Source organism: Leptopilina heterotoma, unplaced genomic scaffold (assembly GCF_015476425.1).
Source record: "Leptopilina heterotoma isolate Lh14 unplaced genomic scaffold, ASM1547642v1 Lhet_228, whole genome shotgun sequence".
In the NCBI taxonomy this organism is placed as follows: domain Eukaryota; kingdom Metazoa; phylum Arthropoda; class Insecta; order Hymenoptera; family Figitidae; genus Leptopilina; species Leptopilina heterotoma.
This window is the reverse complement of record NW_025110946.1, coordinates 2,840,300-2,856,673: the sequence shown is the minus strand read 5'-3', so window position 1 is coordinate 2,856,673 and position 16,374 is coordinate 2,840,300. Positions and strand designations below refer to the sequence as shown.

Sequence of the window (16,374 nt, the reverse complement as noted above, 5' to 3'; positions counted from 1 at the left end):
CTCATGTATGTATAATACTCGCACTCGACCACGTGGAAAAAATTAGAACCTCAAAACTGCGCGCGAACAAAAATTTGACATTATTTCAGCCAATCGCTACCGTCATCATCGTATTTCAACCAATCGCGATTGTCATCATCGTATTTCAACCACTCGCGACCGTCACTCTCAAACTCCAGCCAAAAAAATAGCTGTTTTTCTATTAAGGATTCTATTAAGGAATTGTCAACATTGCCTCAACATTTATTATGTTCGTCCTGAGGAAACATTGCCTAGTAATTTTTATACAACATTGACAGGTAAACTTAAAAAATATTATAAAACAATTATAATATTTTAATATACTACAACATTACGACGAGGCAATGCTGCCTCAGTATTGCGTAAATATTGCTATTGCCTCAATATTTCCAAGAAATGTTCCCATATGGCGGATATAATCAATGTACCTACAGATTGTATATTTTAACTCAAATATCTCGTTTATATTTGTAAAAATTGAACATGTAGTGCCATCGAAAAGTACATTTTATACTGAATTTTATATTTCGTGAGTAAAATTAGTCACCCTTTTTGTTTTAATAAAGTGATTTTAAAATATAATTTTTTAAATTTAGGAAGTGTGCGCTAAATTTATTAGTGAAATATAAAAATTACGAGTCATTGTTGTAGTAAACAATGTTTCTAAAGTAAATATTAAAAAATAATACCTATGAAAGTTCGTAACAATTAAGAAACTATTTAGTGTCTGGAATAATCGTATTATTTTTTATGTCAAATTTTATGGATGAATTTTAAACCGCATATACTGTGAATATATAGAAATAGTGCATGCTATCGGTCTAGAGACCATGTTTATTTTTGCCCGTCTGATTCTTTTTACATCGTTTTTTGACTTAACCCAACTTCCTTTACTTCAACGTACTCGTATATATTCTTCCCTCTTTTTCCTCCCTACTTCTTCATCGACGTCTATATCTTTCTTCTCCCACGCTTCTTTTGCGATAGAGAACTCTCCTCTCAAGAGAGAGAGAGAGAGGCACCCACTCTCGTCGAAGCAAGAAACACAACTCAGTTTGGCACGCGCCAGTTCAATCGAGTGAAAGTCCAGGAAAACAGTTACCAGGCCACTTAGTTCGCTCACTGCTCGTGTCGTTGATTTAACTGCTTATCGAAGCGCGCGCGCGAGGGTGAAACACTTTTAGCACCAAGTGCGAATAATGTCACGTAATACTAGTTCGAGACCATTTCTCGTATGTTTGTCCTGATAGAACATTGTTGAATCTATATAGTGCAAGAATAGAAACTTTTTCCTGATGAATTTTTCAAAAAAAGAATATATCCCCCTTTTTCTCTCGAATGATAGGTGAAAAGATATGAAAAGTTCAAAGTATTCTTATCAGAAGAAACAAAATGCGCGAAACTTTTACTGCTTTCACTGTTGTTGACAATAAAATCCTAACAACCATTAAGTAAAATGAACTTTACTTCCAAACACTTTCCAATACTTGCACTGCATTCAGTGTTCCTATAGTCATAAAGTTGGTAAATCGATGAAAGCTTCAATGAATTTTTCATTTTGTTCCATTTTGGAAAGAGAGTTTTCTATTTGAAAGCAATTTTTATATATTTCTCGATTGTATTTTTGTTTCTTGCAAAAAAACCAAGTTATTTTCAATTTATGTTTCTCATATAATGCATTTTGTATACAGATTCGCAGTATTAAAAATGGATAGTGAAAATACAAATTTATCTGCTAAACAGTGGAGGCTGTGTATACTGTGATTAATAATGATTAACAGAATGGTTAATGAAGTGAAACACAAGAGCGAAATATTCAATGCACATTATGGAAAGAGAAGATGATGAAAATGCTATAGAAATTATTAAAGAGGTGTGTAAACTAATGTATGATACTTTTTTAAAATTTATGCTAACGATACATTTTATTAATATAAATAAATTTATAAAAAAAAAGAAAAAAAAATTTTTAAGCAATTATATTATAAAAAAATCTTATACTTCGTAAATGTTCTCCAACATGCTGTTTGTATATGGGGCATTCCAGGCCAAATCGGAATTATTTTTCTTTTGCATCTCAAATTTTTTTTAACATTTTTTTTTCTTTTAGTACTCTTTGAAATGAGCTACCTTGATTTTTTCAAATTTTTTCATAAAGCGGTTCAGGAGATACAGATTTTTGAAAAATGACGTTTTTTACGTAAATTTTTTTTTAAATGCTTATAACTCGGTCAAAAATTAATCAAATTGGACGTTTTTATAATGAAAAGTTTTGTTTTTACGCGTAGTTTTCAATAAAAATATTTTTAAGTAATTTACGATAAGATTTAAAAATTTTTAAAATAAAATTTCATTTTTAACAATGTATGTACTGATTAATTTTTTTCAAATTTTTTTGTAAGAAACTGGCACTAAATTAACAATTTTTAAGCCTTGTCCGATCGTGGGCAAACGATGGGATTTATTTATTTAAAATTTTTTAATGTTTAAATACACAGTGAAAAAGGTAAGCCTAACTTGTCATTTGACCAAATCACAATTTTACACAGAAAGAAGGTTAAGTTTGGAGAGACTCAGTCTGAAAACACATTTGCTGTGAAAAATTTGTGTGATTTTGTCAAATGGCAAGTTAGTCATTTGGCCACCACTGCGTATATCAAAATTAAAAATTTCAAAATAAATAGATCCCATCGTTTGCCCACGATTGGACAAGGCTTAAAAATTGTTAATTTAGTGCTAGTTTCTTACAAAAATTTTGAAAAAATTGATCGAAACATACATTAAATTATTTTTAAAAAATGTAATAGTTTATTGAATAAATGAATGTTTATCAAAATTGAATTCTCATAAAGAATCCCGATTCTACAAATGTCAATCGTTTTAATATGACAATTAAAAATTCCGACTCTTCAAAGACCAACTCTACAAATTCCAAATTTGCATTATATGACAATTAACGATACCGAGTTTTCAATGATCGACTCTACAAATTCCAATTTTGCATAATATGAGAATTAAAGATACCGACTTTTCAATGACCGACTCTACAAATGTCAATTGACCGAAAAAATTTATTAATTTTGGTTCAAATTAAAATTCTTCCGTTAACGAACGAGGTGGGATAGTAAACTAACAAAATTTTGTTTGATTTTGATTTCAGTTTACTTGTTCCCGTTTTATCATATACACACCGCAAGCCGCTTTAAAAAAAGTTGTTTGGGGCATCACAATTATTAATATTTTTGAAGTTTCAAAGTTCATAAAACTATGTACTATCTGATGCAATGTACAGTATTATATATATGTAATCCCTTAATTAAGTCGACATTATTTGACGCTTACTGCAATTACTTACTATGCAAAATTGGAATTTGTACAGTCGGCCATTGAAGGGTAGGATTTTCTAATTGTCATATTATGCAAAATCGGAATTCGTAGAGTCGGTCTCTGAACATTTAGGATTTTTAATTGTCATATTAAGGGCATCTGGGAAATTCCCTCTCGAAAAGTGGTTTCCCCTTTGTTATCTCATTCACCGAAAAAAAATTTCGATGGTATTATTAACTATGAACCTATAGTTAATGTAAAAAGGATTCTTAATCATTGTGGTTAGGATCTCTTGGTTGATTCAATAAATCCAAGGCTTGTAAAAACAACCCTGTAAATCCTGGTCAAATTGGCTATAGGATATTTAGTAATTTTGCCTATTTCCATAACGCGCATGCATCTGCTTCTGTTTTGACAGTATTTTTTTTTTTTTTTTTTTTATTGTTTATACTCCTGCCCTATTGGCCTTACGCACTTCGACAAGAGTCCCCGAGAAATACTTTTTTGGATTAAGCATAACCATTCTACTTTAGAAATTTTTCTATATATTAACCTAATTTGCGTCTACAGCCGACTTTATTAGGAGTACTCGCATTACGCCTGGACCACCCGTCAATGGGTTTTCTCGCCAGAGAAGAGGGAAACTGTAGAAAACCTCTCTGAGTACAACCGGTTTATCGACAGTCGAGTTCTAATGGTGTGTACCGGACAATAATCGACGGTGCACATCATTATACCTCGACGTCAAACCTCCCGCTCAGATTGTCTCACGTGCCGGAAAAATACCAAGCCAAGTGGGCGCGAACCAAGGATACTTATACCCTTGGTCCTTAAACGACCACCAACGCCAGGCATTTATTTGACTGAGCCAATCTGTCGGTATTGTTTTGACAGTATTTACCTGTAATGCTTTCGTGTAAATTATCGTGGATTTGTAAAACGATTGTTTATTATATTTCGTGTCTAATTTTTGTAAGGGAAGCGTTCCGGTTGTGGGCACCCTTTTGTTTTTTCCTCATAACATTTGTCCATGTGCATATTATACAAATATATGTGTACGAATTTAAAGCTAGAGGTCTAAGGTGACTGTCAGTGAAGGAATTAAATTGATTCCTTTAAATAAAAAAGTTTTATTAGAAATTTAGTGAAATGGGAATTTTTTGACAAAAAAAAATTTTGTACCCGGTTGTGGGCACCCTTGAAAAATCCGCTAAAAATGAAAAAATATTAAAGGAAACCAACACAAATAAAGAAAAAATGAAAGTTTTTTTATTTTAAGAGAATTTGCCGGGATAAAGAACAAAAATGATGACACGTTTTCACACTATGCTCATCGCTAACAAAAGCATAATGCTTGCATGTGAAGTAGCTAGTACGCAAACCATAACGCACTTCTAATGCACTGAACGACTATATTCATAGCATTTAATGGAGTTTGCAGCTGTCACTTTCCTTGGCAGAAAGTTTAGATAGATGAGACAGTAGTCCTCATCATTGTCAGATGGTAGAGCCTCCTTAACATAAAGGTGCCCACAACCGGGAATGACAGTCATTTTTTAAAAAGACCAACACATTTTGTGATGCAGGATTTTGGTTAAACACGAAGGTGAATCACAAAATATAATGACAACACTTCCCCTACATAAAATGGGGTTTTCACATATATCAAAATTGCTGTTTTCTCGGAACCTTTGGAAATATAGATAGTTCGTGTTTTACAAATTAAACTATTTAATTATATTAGCCAATTCTTTCAGACTTTTTTAATTAGGTTTCAATATAAATCGTCGAAATTTTTACGCACGTGGTAACAACATTTTTAATATTTTAATCGCGCAGTGTTTTTGAAAATTTACCATTGCAATAATTAGTGTATTAAAATTTATTTTCATTTAATTGGCATAAATAATTAAAAATTAATAGTTTTTGACAAGTAGATAAAATTGTGTACTTGAAAGATATAAAACATCATCTGATTAAGTATTGTATTTTGACTTGAGAATCTAGTGTCTATTAAAAGTAAAAATACCAAGTCGTGTTTAGTGTATTGGTTATCGTTCCGGGTTTCAAAGTGCGTATTCGTTAGATTCAGGTGTTCGCGTCCCCCCAGCGTCAAATATTTATTTCATAAGTTTAAATTAATTCTAAGGTATATAAATACAAGGTCAAATATAAATATGTTCAAATACAGTAATTAATTTTTTTCTTTTTTATTTTAATTAGTTTTTCTCTTTTATTTGATAATAAGAATTTGATTAGCAATGTCAAATAATTATGATACATAGTGTAAATCTAATATTATTCTCCTAGTCAATTTAACTAATTTTCCTGGTCACTTTAACTATGCTTGAATTTTATTACTTTGACTAGGATTCTATAGTAGGTTCCTCTCGTAACTAGGAAACCTAGTCAATTCCTGGTATACGTGTCCTAGGCATTTTTTTCGGTGTTTCTAAGTGAGAAGAGATATCGAGTTGAGATTTTTCAATTTAATTAGAGGAGAGCTTACTGATAGAGAATCTTCTCCATATTCACAAGCATATAGTTACAAAGTTACAACATAGTTAAAAAGTTGCATTTTTGGCGAAGATGACAGACAATATAGCAGCGAGCACACGGACAATTGGATCTATGTGTCAGTTGTCAAGAAGAAGGTGGCATGGCGCTAATTAGAGCTAGTGACCGCGGCTAAACTAAAAAAATTACTCAACCTCAAATTACTCTACATTATTTCTTTTTTAAAATCACTTTTTCGCCAAATTATTGTCAAAATGGAGACAACCCCCCTGCAGAATACTATTCTCTATCATTCCAAATAAATTTTATCTCGAAATATCGTATTCAAGCAATAAATAGTGTATCTTATCACGGTTGTCTTCAAGCCCTTTTAGGTTTACCTAAAATGAGTCAAAATTGTGCTAACGCAGTTTTATCTGGAATCGGTCCAAGATTCCAAATTTTCATTTCCGAAAATCGTAGCTGATTCTTTTTTCGAAAAAAAACATATATGTGACGCGCTCCCAAGAAAGGTACCTAAGAAGCAAACGAATTATAGGTTGGGTTCGAGTTAGATTTATCTTGATTAAAAGTTAATTTTTAATTATTTGAATTTGAAACCAATATTCATTGAATATTTTGAATATAGTGAAGACTTGAAGACCAACAATTTTTAATTAATAATTGATTCTCTTTCTGTATTTTTACTTACAAAATTTAAAACATAACCTCAAATTTTTTGCTTCTTAGGTACCTTTCTTGGGAGCGCGTCACATATATGGGCATATCTCTAGAACTTTTAAACTTTCAGGTATTGGAAAACTTAATTTTTCTTTTTAAGGTACATTCTTGAAATTAATTTTATTGTTTTGTGCATTGTTAACCCCCCTGCGTGTATGAGTTTAACCTCAAGAAAATGTTTCTAAATGCATAGATTTTTCATAAAGTTGGATTTTGCACATCAATCGGTATCTTGGGGTTTATAGGGTAGCTGATTACGAATATGATGTTAATTTTTCAAAATTCAAAATGGCGGACAAAATTTTAAATAAATTAATGGATTTCCACAGCATTGGATATTCATATGTTTTTGGGGGAGCTGATTATGATTCTGTAGTCAGATTTCGAAAATTTCAAATGGCGGATGAAAATTTAAAAAATAATTCAATTTGCACAGAAGTGGGTATGAAGGGGTTTTTGGGGTCGCTAATTATCATGAATCTGAATTTAGTTTTTTTCAAATTTTAAAAGTGGTTTCAAAATGTGAAAAATTATTGATATTTTAAATTCTGTTTTAAAAATATTTTGGGATTAATTATAATTAAAAAGCAATAGAAGTAAATAAGTAAATAACCACGAGATATAATTATTTTAATATTCTAAAAAATTTTCTAGTTTTATTTTATATTAAAAGTACGAACAGTATGAACAAAAAATGAATAACGTTTAATTGAAAGTTTTACTTCCCTTTCTTTATCCATAATTAATATTATTTAAATAAAATACATAATATCTACATTCGGCAATCAAAACATTTTGACACATTAAAAATTATGTTACCATAAAAACTTAGAAAAAAAGAAGTTTACAATTCTAAAAACAGAATAAAATTTAAATGATAAATTAAATGAATAATTTAATATTAAATTAAGCTTATGAAAATAAAATGATTAAAATTGATTAATTCTTGTTATCTTTAAAATTCTTCAATACTGTTAAAATTTCCAAAATTTTTAAGTCCTATTATCTATAAAAGTCTAGTAAATTTTTTTTAACAATTCTTGAATTACATTCAAATCATTATATAACAACGAAAAGTTAAAAAAAAATCATGCAAAAAGATTTGATTTTTCAGAAATGTATCCACCATATTGGATTTTCTATTTAAAATTTTTTAAAAATTATTTCAAATTCGTAATCAGCAAAACAGGAAACTCTTAAATGTCAAAAGATGTTAAAATCTGATAATTTTTCTAAAATTTCGTCCGCCATTTTGGATTCGCCATTTAAAATTTTTTTTAACTAACTTCAAATTTGTAATCAGAGGACCTCAGAAACCTATAAATAATAAATTTTAGGCAAACTTGCGAGTTTAATGCTTTCTTTTTCCATGAAGCAATGATTATGACAGTAGAAGCTCATATTCTTTCTTAGATAAATTCTTTTTAGGAATAGTGTAGAGGTTAACGACTTTTCTATATACTTTTATAATGTACGAAAAGAGATTACAATGAGTCAAAAGTGATTAGAAGTCAAATTCAACATGTGCCCTTCAAAAATGTGGGTTTTTATTATGAGTTTCGTTTTTAAATTTAACATTTGAAGTCACTGCATTCCTAATGTATAAGTGGCACATATTCCTGTAAGGGTTCAAATTACTTCTTATTATGTAGACAATGTAACCCCGTTCTATGGTTACTTAAAAATCTTCGTTAAAAAATTTATATCAAGTTAAATGCTAAATTGTCAAAATTTAAGAAAAGTTGTCTCGCAAGTTTGAAGGTACACCATTTTTATCTTAATTGAGGCACATAATTGTCTCAATGATTTTTTGGTTTCTTATACTCCCCACTACATCTACTATAAGTCACAAATATGATATTTTGCGAAAAATGATTTGTACGCAATACAATGCAATGGAAACACAAAATATAAACAGATATTTAAAAACACTTAAAAAACCAACAATAAACATATTCTTATCTATAAAATAAATTAAAACCCTTCACGGAACGACTAGAAATGTCAAGCGCGAGAAATATTTCCTTCTCGGGAAATTTAAGTCAACTTACGTACGGCAAACCTATAGCTGTGAGCTGTCTCGTGAGTTTTATATCAAAAACAAGCTATTGAGGACACAAAAAATGGCAATACTTGGCTCTGTTCAATATCAAACTGTAGATCAGAAATCGGCAGTGTTGCACATCCCCACATGTTTCACATCACCCCACATCACCCTATTTTTTATTTTTGTTTAATTGTCCAAATTTTCGAGTTATGAATTTTCGAAATTTTGGACTTATAATTGTAGACCTATATTTAGTAGCTTATAAGTCCGAAAATATTGAGTTTAGGAAAAAGTTGTCAAAGAATGAAAGTTTTAGTTTTCTTTTGACTTTCAAAAAATGTAAACAAAAAAATTGTTTTTAAATTTTTTTTTATAAACAAATCAATTTTTTTTAACTTTGGCCCGGATCTTTTTTATTTTTTTTAAATTTATTTATTCCTTATAATATAGAGAAGATTTTCCAAAAAATCCCGAGGTGGGACTTATGTGTTCAATGAGTTTTAAAACATTTTCAAAAATCACTTGCAAGCATTACAGTGGGATTTTTTTTACAATTAACTTCTGAAAACTGTCTATAGCGTTTAATTTTTAATCTATTTGAGTGTTCTTTTTTTAATTATAAAGGATCTACGCTGTAGACAGTTTTAGAAGTTAATTGTAAAAAAAAATACCACTGTAATGCTTGCAAGTGATTTTTGAAAATGTTTTAAAACTCATTCAGCACATCAGTCCCACCTCGGGATTTTTAGGAAAATCTTCTCTATATTATCAGGAATAAATAAATTTTAAAAAAATTAAAAAAATCTGGGCCAAAGTTAAAAAAAATTAATTTGTCTATAAAAAAAAATTTAAAAAAAAATTTTTTTGTTTACATTTTTTGAAAGTTGAAAGAAAACTAAAACTTTCATTCTCTGACAACTTTTTCCTAAACTCAATATTTTCGGACTTATAAGCTACTGAATATAGGTCTACAATTAAAAGTCCAAATTTTCGAAAATTCATAACTCGAAAATTTGGACAATTAAACAAAAATAAAAAATACGTATCTGTTTTCTTCGATACAGAATGTAAAAAAAATATTTTTGACCGATTTTAAGAGGTCGACTAAAATCTTACGTGGAATTGTCCATATATATATATATATATATATATATATATATGTTTTTTTTGGTTTTTTTCGAAAAAAGAATCAGCTACGATTTTCGGAATTGAAAATTTGGAATCTTGGACCAATTCCAGATAAAACTGCGTTAGCACAATTTTGACTCATTTTAGGTAAACCTAAAAGTACTTGAAGACAACCGTGGCGCGAAAATACATACGTGCACCAATTTTTAGCTTTCTAGATGAAAAACTGTGAGCGCTAGGGGGGGGCTACATGGTCATTTTCCGTAACCGTTTTAATAGGGTTCCTACCGGGTAAGGAACCCTAAAAAAATCTGTAAATAGTTAAATTTCTGCGAAATTTTCATTATTTATGAAAATAATTTAGTGTTTGCTTAGAATTTATCAACACTTTTTTTAAATAATTGAAATCTTTTGAAATTGAGGAAAATTTTTGAATAAGTTATTAAAATTTTGCTAAGAATTTTATCAAAATTTTTGAAAATAATTAAATTTTGGAGAAGAATTTTATTATTTTTAAAGATAATTGAAATTTTGACGTGGCATTTTTAACATTTTTTGAACATAATTGAATTTCTGCGAAGAATTTTATTATATTTCAGAATAATTGAATTCATAAAAACAATTTTATTATTTATGTAAATAATGGAAATTCTGCGATGAGTTTTCAAACAATTTTGTTAAAAAAAAATGCGTTACATATTTGATATCAGTTGCCCTATTATTCATCACCAAAAAGAAATTTGAAAGTCTAACAAAACATTGTCTGACAATGGTAATTATGATTTATTGTGACGTTATCCTGAATGTCGCTCGAAAACAGGCAATGCAAAATAGAACGTTATTTGACAAATTTTATTTTGACATCAATAATATTTGTCAGAGTCAAAAAATAAATAAGCAACCCCTCAAAAAGAAAAAATATAAATGTCAAATTTTGTTTTTTATTGTTTCAGGGCGGAAATGACTTCAAGGGAACTGGAGAATCACCACAAGCAGAACATAAATTTAGGTAAGCGTCTACTTATGTTTATAAAACTGAAGAAGGCATTCGAGTGTTTTTTTAAAGGACTTTTTTTACAATAAAATTCTATATTTAAGGATCAACTACATCCGTTACGTTCTTCTGACTAATTTTGCTTCCTCGTGAAGGAAGCTTTGTAGTCGTTCAATTTACAAAATTTTTTAAAATCCTTAAATCAAATTTTCTTCTATATAGGACTATGTTATATAAGACCCTGAACAATTGTCCGGATGTATGTGTGTGTGTGTGTGTGGATCCCGTTTTTTGTGAACACGATAACTTGAAGAGGTTTTAACGAATTTGGCTTAAATTTGCCAAGTATATTTATCATAAAAATATCTCGAAATATCTCGTCTTTGAAAAATCCTCAAAAAAAATTTTTTTTTACTTTTTTCTAAAATTTTTTTTTCTAAGTTGGTTATTGAAGTTAATACCTATATAATAAAATCTTATTCTTTGCATCAAGACGAATCGATTGGTATATATAAAGTATATATTGTATTTAAATTTATAGAATTAAAACCAATTATAGACAAAAAACACGGTCAATTTTATTTTAATAGGCCTTCTTTTGTAGATAAATACCCAAAGAATAATTAAGTGAAATTTAAAAAAAATCTGCCGAAAACGAATCGACGCGACAAATACCTTAATTACAATTAAAGTTGAAAAATTTACTTTTTGACTAAAATTTTTTTTGTTTATTTAGATTCATATTACTGTATAAGAAAATGTTATTCTTTCTATTAAGACGAATGAACTTTATTTTATAAATGTTAAATTGTATTAAAAATGGTTTAAAAATTAAATATACTTGTCGTTAATGCTTTTTCCACGAGGAAGCAAATTTTTTTGCTGATCGTAAAGAGGAAGGAAAATGTTCATGTAATGAACATCTGGATTTACAACTTGTTATTTAAATCATAGCAAGCTTATCGTATTTATTTGCTGAATAGAATTTTTTAAAGATTGAATAGTGAATGACACTAATTAAAAATTTTACACCCCTAAAAGTTTCTTAAAAGTTGAAATTAACTTGATTAGTACTACTTAACTAGTAGTTAAAATTACTGAAAAAAATTATATTTATTTCTGCATTTTACAGTTAGACAATAACTAATCTGTAGAGCTGTGCAAAATAATTCGAACCGAACTGTTAGAATTTTTTCGCTTAGTTCGAATGTCGAATATTCGACATTCGAACTAGGAGATTCAAATGTCGAATTTTCGACATTTCGGTGCCCCAAAACCGAACAAAACTCGGTTCGGTTCGAATTTTGCACAGCTCTACTAATCTGTCATAATTCTTTTCACTACAGTTTGTTACTAGTGTCGCCCGGAACTACAAGAAATAGTTAAAAAGTAGTAAAATTTACCAGTTTGTTACGTGCAATTGCACATATGACATTAAAGTAGCAAATTTTTGTTTTAATTTTGCATTCGTCAAAAATATAAAAGATATATTTTTCAAGCAACAGTTGTTTTCTACGTAAAATAAAAAACAACATTTGATACTCCACAGACTGGAAAAACAAACACGTTATTTGGTTTCAACGCATAAAAAATAGGATTACTATATTTACAGTTTATTTTCTAAATTGTTAACGTTTCATTTTATTTACATTTTTTCAAATGGAAAAAAATATAAATACTCTGAATACACGTATAGTTGACTAATTTAAATCAAATAAAATTGACAAATTTGGGAAAAATTGTAAATTTTCACGTTTGAAAAACAAATTGTTAATTCATAAATCAAAATGAAATAGAACATATTTATATGCTGTAGTATTGGCAAATTTATAAATAGTCTAATACACGGATGCAGAAAAAATGTATGTACATATATTAGGTAATTTAAATAAATATTCATTTATAATATTCCATAAAATTGATTATACATGAATAAATCGAAATTTCATATTTTTTATTTTTATTACTCTTTGGTTCATTTCAGATGCATAGTTAAGTTATTCTTTTAATGCAATTTTAGAGAGGTGGTTCTGTTAGGAAATTTTACTACAGTTGCAGAACTGCTACCACTTTGAATCCATCGTAAAATGTTACTTGGATACTAGCTCCCAATAAAGCTTTTATGATGAACTGGTAGGGCAATTCTGTAAATCTGCGTTTGTTAAATTACATAAAAAATATTCTCGCCTCCAATACGAGCTCTTTGAACTCATATTGTATTAGTAAAATTTTTGTATTTATTTTCATATTTAAAATAATATTTATATATTATATAAAATTATGTATTGATGAAATTTAAATATGTGTCAAATGTAATTATTATTAATATTTGAAAGACAAACAGTTTTTATTTTTAGAATTAGTTTTTTAAAACTATCCGAATAATAAGACTTAATATTTGATCTATTGGAGAATATTCTTGTAATTTTATTCAGAATTATTCAAGTTTTAAAAATATAAAATTTATTTATATTTATTGTAAAGAACTTAAAGGGAATTTAGAAACACATAGATTAATCTATTTCTAACCTGCGAGTGAATATATAGTGGAATTTTTAAAATTTATAAAAACTAAAAACTTTGATTTAACTGACATTTCAGAAAATTATTTAAGAAAGATGATTGTTTGTCTTCTAAATTAATATAACCAACTTAAAAAATATCTAAAAACACATAGATTGACCTATTTTTAAACACTTTATGATCATATTTTTATTGTATTTAATGATAATCATACACGGAGAGAGATTCTGTTTTAATATTTCGTATTATTATATTAGTATTTAGAAGGAGTTTACACCGTAAGCCTTAAATATAAGCCTCCGCGCGCATAAACGGATATACCTCCAGGAGCATATATTTGCGCCTGCGCGAACACGTGGTCAAGGCAAACTCTTTCACAACACAGCTGTAGGCAAACACTTTGCGCAGACGCAAGTATATCCTCATGGAGGCATATCCGTTTATGCTCTCGGAGGCTTATATTTAAGGCTTACGATGTAAACTCCTTCTTAGTAAAACCGATTGCAATTTGGGGAAATCATGTACATTTATGAATTAATATTACCATTTTTAAGAAAGTTTATAATCAAATTATTACTTTGTATTATTCTGAAGTAATAGAAATTGACATAGTCAATAAGAAATTTTAATATTATAAGTAAGAAAGTATGCAATAGTAAAAAGTATTACCAGATGATTATACTAAATACTATCGAAGAATTACATAAGTTGTTAATTTAGTAATGAATAGTATTATCGACTATAATAAAAATTATGACCAGCCTAGTAGCAGGTCATAGCAGGCTATGGGCTGACGTCAGGCTGACGTAGAGCGCGGTTACGAAACTGTCCGAGATTAGCCGAATATTTCAGTCGAGCAGTTCCGAAATTATCCGAGTCAAACCTCATGGCAACATGTGCACGTTGTGTTTACCCCAAAACATTTTAATTTGATGTGTCAAAATGTGTCAGAATTGGGTGAAAAATTTTATTTTGTTCATTCAATAATTTTAATCGACAATGAAGATTTCCTAATTGTAGTAAAAGGCATAGTCCATTGTCTTTTAAATGAGCATTTGAGAGCTTTCAAAATTTACACAGAAAAAAATTAATCTCTAAATTAGAGATTTAATATGAGATTAAGGCATAAACAATCACTGGAATCGGATGTGTGATTTGAACAGATCTCTAAAACTGAAATTTAGAGTTATATCTAATCCGCATATTAGCAGTGTGAAGAATCCGTATTTTTATGCCTAAAAATGATAACAGAAATCTCAAATTTTATGACATAGAACATATAGTTCTAAAATATCAACTTATTTCAATAAATTGAAATCTAATATATTATTAGAATAAACTATTAAAGATTTTACCCAGTGGGAAATTTCCAACCGGCGCGGATCCTCGCCTGTACCGACGCCGGAGTAGTGGTACTGGCTGGGAACCGCCTGCCTACCGCCCGAGAACTGGTATTCTACCAAAAGATGACTTGGCCAGGAGCTGGCTGGCCATCCGTCTCGGAACTGGCATTCTACCGCCCGGTAACCGGCCGCGAAGAGCCGTTCCGTGTATAATTCAACCGGCTGGGACCCGGCACTGTACCGACTGCGGATCTTTAATTTCCTAGTCAGATGTGCGCTGGCATTCTACCGCCTGACAACCGGCTCGGATCAAAATGATAATTTCAACAAATATCAATAAAAAATAATAATTAATTGCAAAAGATAAATACGGATGACAATTCATTGACAGTTCACTTTACACATTTTTTTATTTCTTTATACACTTAAACGCAATTTTTTATTACATACACATTTGAAAAATCCTAACGCTTGGGGGTACGAACCTACGCCTAACCGAATATTTACGCACCGAAATCTCGCACGCTAACCACTATGCTACGCTCGCATGGAACTCTCAAACCTTAAATGCTTTCAAGTCTCACTAGCTGAAATAAAAATTGTAAAATTACTACGCGGCAATAGGCAATTTGGAAATACGAACTGATGTAATACCGGTATATTTTCAATACTTTACTGAATGTGTATTTATGAATATTTCGTTTAAAAAAAAATGTTATATTTTTATTATTATGTTTTTTAATATTTTATTACATAATATATCGAATAATATGAACATAACTTCACTGCAAAACAATTTATAACATATAAGTAATAGTATTAAGGGGGGCGCCTACTTTATCGGGTCAAAAAAATCGATTTTTTAAAAGTTGTCTTAACTGAAAGTACAACTATAAGAGAATATGCTCTTAAAATATTACGTCAAAATACAAAGTATTTTTCGAGTTACAGCTTGTAGAACGCAATAAAGCGCGTGGCCTGGCGCTTGGCCTGGCGCGCGATTCCACTCGCGGTCTCGAATACTTTTCATAATTTGTCGCGCTTATCTACTATTACACCTACCATTAAAATTACCATTTATCAGTAAAATGTCTTCTTATCCAAGAGCTACACATAAAAAAATAGTCGTTCATCGAGGCCGCGAAACAGCATTTATATGTTTTTCAATCTTTAAACGCGTTTTTCTCAAAACACTGTTTTTGTAGTTTGCGTACACGATAGACAAAAATCTAATCAACCGATTAAGGTCTATTTGGGCTTGTTTTGAAGATAAAGAGTGTCTCTTCTGTATGAATTAAATTTGTTTTTGATAGAATTAAATTTAATGCTTTCTTTTAAAGAAAAAATGAGATTTTTTTTGGCAAAAATTACCTTTTTTTTTAAAGTCATGTAAAAATTTCAGTTTTTACTTTCTACTGAAATCTTTTAATTCATACAGAAGGCAATAATGTATGAAGGAGTTTACACCGTAAGCCTTAAATATAAGCCTCCGCGCGCATAAACGGATATGCCTCCATGAGGATATACTTGCGTCTGCGCAAAGTGTTTGCCTGCAGCTGTGTTGTGAAAGAGTTTGCCTTGACCACGTGTTCGCGCAGGCGCAAATATATGCTCCTGGAGGCATATCCGTTTATGCTCGCGGAGGCTTATATTTAAGGCTTACGGTGTAAACTCCTTCTATATTTAAAGAAAAAAATTTTTTTTTTGTTTTAGATAAGAATTGTGGACCCTAGGTTGTACGCAATGGGAAAATT

At 29.7% G+C, this 16,374-nt stretch overlaps 1 protein-coding gene across 2 annotated transcripts in view; it reads left to right on the top strand.

Annotated features, from left to right (window-relative positions):
- The first annotated feature begins 1,066 nt into the window (after positions 1-1,066).
- The window catches only part of LOC122502435 (zeta-sarcoglycan), a 316,329-nt gene continuing 301,021 nt past the window's right edge, over positions 1,067-16,374 (top strand). The window contains exons 1-3 of one of the 2 annotated variants that reach the window (XM_043612486.1): positions 1,067-1,366; positions 1,713-1,894; positions 10,714-10,769. In XM_043612486.1, coding sequence (XP_043468421.1) covers positions 1,841-1,894; positions 10,714-10,769 — 110 coding nt within the window. In that variant the 5' untranslated portion in view covers positions 1,067-1,366; positions 1,713-1,840. Of the gene's footprint in view, positions 1,546-1,712; positions 1,895-10,713; positions 10,770-16,374 lie in introns of both variants that reach the window. The other variant, XM_043612485.1, reaches the window with a different exon arrangement.